This window comes from Echinops telfairi, unplaced genomic scaffold (genome assembly GCF_000313985.2).
Source record: "Echinops telfairi isolate 266 unplaced genomic scaffold, ASM31398v2 ScPeMD7_7469;HRSCAF=8507_1, whole genome shotgun sequence".
NCBI classification, from domain to species: domain Eukaryota; kingdom Metazoa; phylum Chordata; class Mammalia; order Afrosoricida; family Tenrecidae; genus Echinops; species Echinops telfairi.
Window position 1 is genome coordinate 107,675,571 of NW_022111373.1, and position 3,448 is coordinate 107,679,018.

Below are 3,448 nucleotides of genomic sequence, written 5' to 3' on the forward strand. Positions count from 1 at the left end.
TAGATATTGTTTGAGCAAAATCCTGGAAATAGTGACATTAAATTAAATACAATTTGGATCCTAAAATAAGAAGCCTGGAAAGGATTTTAAGCATTCATGTATCTATTTAATACATTTATGTGTTATATTTTTTATCACAGAGTAGGGAAAAGCTTTTCTGAGAGGTATATGAAAACCCAAATTAGGTGTGAGATGAGGATGGAATACTAGGAAAAAAAATGAGCAGAATGATAAACCTAAGCAAAGTGAAAAATCTATGGGACAAATCTGACCAAAGCAAAGACACAAATCCAAAAGACCAAATTCACTGCCATTGAATCAATTCCAACTCATAGTGACCCTGTGAGGTAGGACTGCCCTTGTGAGTTTCAGAGACCGTACCTTTTTGCAAGTGTAGAAAACCTTGCCTTTCTCCTCAGGAAAGACACAGGAGATGGTGTAATCTCCATCTATTACTATTATATTATTCGCTTCCCAGCAAAGTTTTACATAATGTATGGATATGGAAATGAATCTTTCCTCTACTGCAGATGCTGTTTTGTTTGACAATGCTTCTAATATAATGCCATCACTTAAGGAAATACTTAGAGGAAATAAATGGGGGAAAGAAAGAAATAGAATTAAGGAAAGATACATCTCAGAAAGTGATAAAGACAGTAATAAATAACATAAAAAGAAAAATAAGTGTTATAAAATATAATTTTAAAATCTGTTTTATATATGTAAAATGTTTTCTTCATTGCTAAAATGAGAAATTCTTCTTTGATGTGAGTTGTATTCTGGGAATTTAGGCTATAGTAGGAGAAAACCCCACAGACATGTCACACAACATTTGATTGCCCTCTACTAAGTGAGCAGGACAAAACTTTTGGCTGCTCTGTTTTATGGATAGAAATGCTATTTTGTGGGCAAGCCTAATATAGATAGGATAACCTCTGAAATATGACCTACCTCAAAACATACCCTCATACCCTTATCAGAAGACAGATTTATTCTGTACAACATGCATTTATTTCATAATCACTTAGAAGAGTATAATTAGGGGGCGGGGGGGGGGGGAAAAAAAAAAGAAGAGTATAATTAAGTGGTAAGGAGTCTTGCCTTTAGTTGATGAATTTAATAAGAGCAAATTGAAAAGCATTTGCTATTAATGGTATAAAACCTCTCTTCTGAAAGGTACTCAAATAAATCATGTTTTTTAAGATTCCGTTTTACAATTTATCTTATGTTACCTTTCAAATTATGTTGATATCCAATGGTCTGCTGTAATCCTTTTATCATATTATGAAGAGTAGTGCATTCTAAAACATAAAAGATAAATTGACATGAAAAACCCCTTGCTTTCATTTTGAATTATTTTCTGAGTCAAAGAGTCATAATAATGTTTAATTGTGAATACAATACCTTACTGACAAAACCAGGTATCTCAAAGTAAAATACATACTAAATATTTTTAATCAGTCTTAAATTAAATTGCATTCCAGAATTTATAATGAGCTTCTAAGACAGTAGAGAAAAGAGCCTCCCCATGTACAAGTACCCTGTCCTAGAAGAATGGCATGTTTAGACATGACTGGGAAACTGTAACCCATAGTCTCTAACTAGCAACCCCAAGGAAAGAAAGTCAAATTGTCTGAGTGTTGTTCAAAAATAGAGGGCCAAGGTGGGTGAGAAGTTGTAATTTGGTGGGATGCTTTTTAAAAAACTATCTTTCATCCTAGGCAAGTGAATAGCATAAAAGGAGTTAAAATTTAATGAGTGGGGTTACAAAAATCAGAAAATTGGGTGCCAATACCTTCTGCCATAATGGGGGATAGACCCTTCATTGCAAACATCAATGCCCTGACCTGTGTCCTCTAAATCTTGATTATATTCTTGGTTCCCACCAGTGTCAGCAATATTTTAGATGGATAGTAACAGTGGTGGAAATGGCTGCTAGTTTTAGCCATCCACTTAGCTAATAAGCTCTACAAGAGCACAGACTATTATCTACTTTGTTTACCATTATTCTACCTACTCTGTTTCCCCGAAAGTAAGACAACTCCTGAAAATAAGACCTACTTACAGTTTTGCCTCTTGCTGAAATATAAGACACCCCCCCAAAATAAGATCGCCTGAAAATAAGGCCCCCCGAAGCTACCCTAACTCTGGACTCTGGATTGTAGCGGTGGGCGCCACCGCGCAGCTCACTGTTGGCTGCAGCGCAGCCAGAGCAGATAGGAAGTGCGAGGTCTCTTTTAATAAAACAATAAATAATAAATGTGTACTGTATTCTTCTTCATGGAAAAATAAGACATCCCCTGACAATAAGACCTAGAACATATTTGGGAGCAAAAATTAATATAAGACACTGTCCAATTTTGGGGAAACAGGGTAGTACCTATTATAGTGTGGTTCACAGTAGGCTTTCCACAATCATCTGTTGAGTGACTGATAGATAAGTGATATCACAGTAAGCTGGAGCAGGGAAAGTAGAGAAGCTCTGGCTTTAAAATGTTAGCAAACAGCAAATAATCAGAGAAGCTGGACTATAGGAAGAGGAATGAGACATCAGGATTGGTGGGAGGCTTATTAACAGCCTTATGCTTAATGTTGATCTCACCTTAATGAACACAACTTAACAAAGAAGGTTTTCTTACTGGGATTTTACAAAGAGGTGCAGCTACTTGTCCAAGATTCCAGTTAGAAAATAGCCTGGGCTTGCATCTAAGTATTTTTCATTCCACTATTCTTAACCCACCACCTTGACATTCCATGAAAAACTGTAGTATGTGTTGAAACCTGTGCATTTGGAGTCCGAGAAGCTAGTTTAGTTTTCCCTTTTCCACTTTCTGCCTATGAGACTCGAGACAAGCTACTTAACTTGAGCTTTATAGTCATCATCTTCAAAATAAAAGTATGATTAATACCTTATTAGAAGAGTGTTGTGACATCCAAATGAAAAAATATACTCTCTCAGTTTACTCACAAATGTTTAGCATTATTGTGGCTGTTATTTTCTCCTCTGCCCCCTTAACAATTTGCACAGACCTCTTTCCCCCATTTTTATATTGCTTTAATTATTTGTGGCCTCTTCCTCTAGATGGTGAGCTTTTTTCAGGTAAAAGCCATCTTTATTTATCTTGATGTCCTTTGCATTCAGCATGACAACTAGTTCCCGTGCTCGGTAGTTTTTAATTGCTCCATGAAAGAACAAATAATGGAAAGGGTGAATGCAAAACTTTTCTCCTTTTACCTAGGGGTCCTCACTCAGTCACTATTTGCTTTCCTCATCTACGCTAATAGAAAAGAAAGTGTATAAACTTTATGCAGGCTCAACTATTGTAATTCTTCCTAGTCTACCTTTCCTCCATTCCTGTACGATTCACTAGGGAAAAATTCTCATCATTTTGAATTTTCTTTCTTGGTATTTCCTACAAATAGACAGCTAAGACACATATGTTAGTTA

General features: G+C 35.9%; 1 protein-coding gene across 1 annotated transcript in view; it reads right to left on the reverse strand.

Annotated features, from left to right (window-relative positions):
• The window catches only part of CCDC152 (coiled-coil domain containing 152), a 60,653-nt gene that overhangs the window by 43,602 nt on the left and 13,603 nt on the right, over nt 1-3,448 (reverse strand). Inside the window, exon 3 of the mRNA XM_004716934.2 lies at nt 1,233-1,301. Coding sequence (XP_004716991.1) covers nt 1,233-1,301 — 69 coding nt within the window. The remainder of the gene's footprint in view (nt 1-1,232; nt 1,302-3,448) is intronic.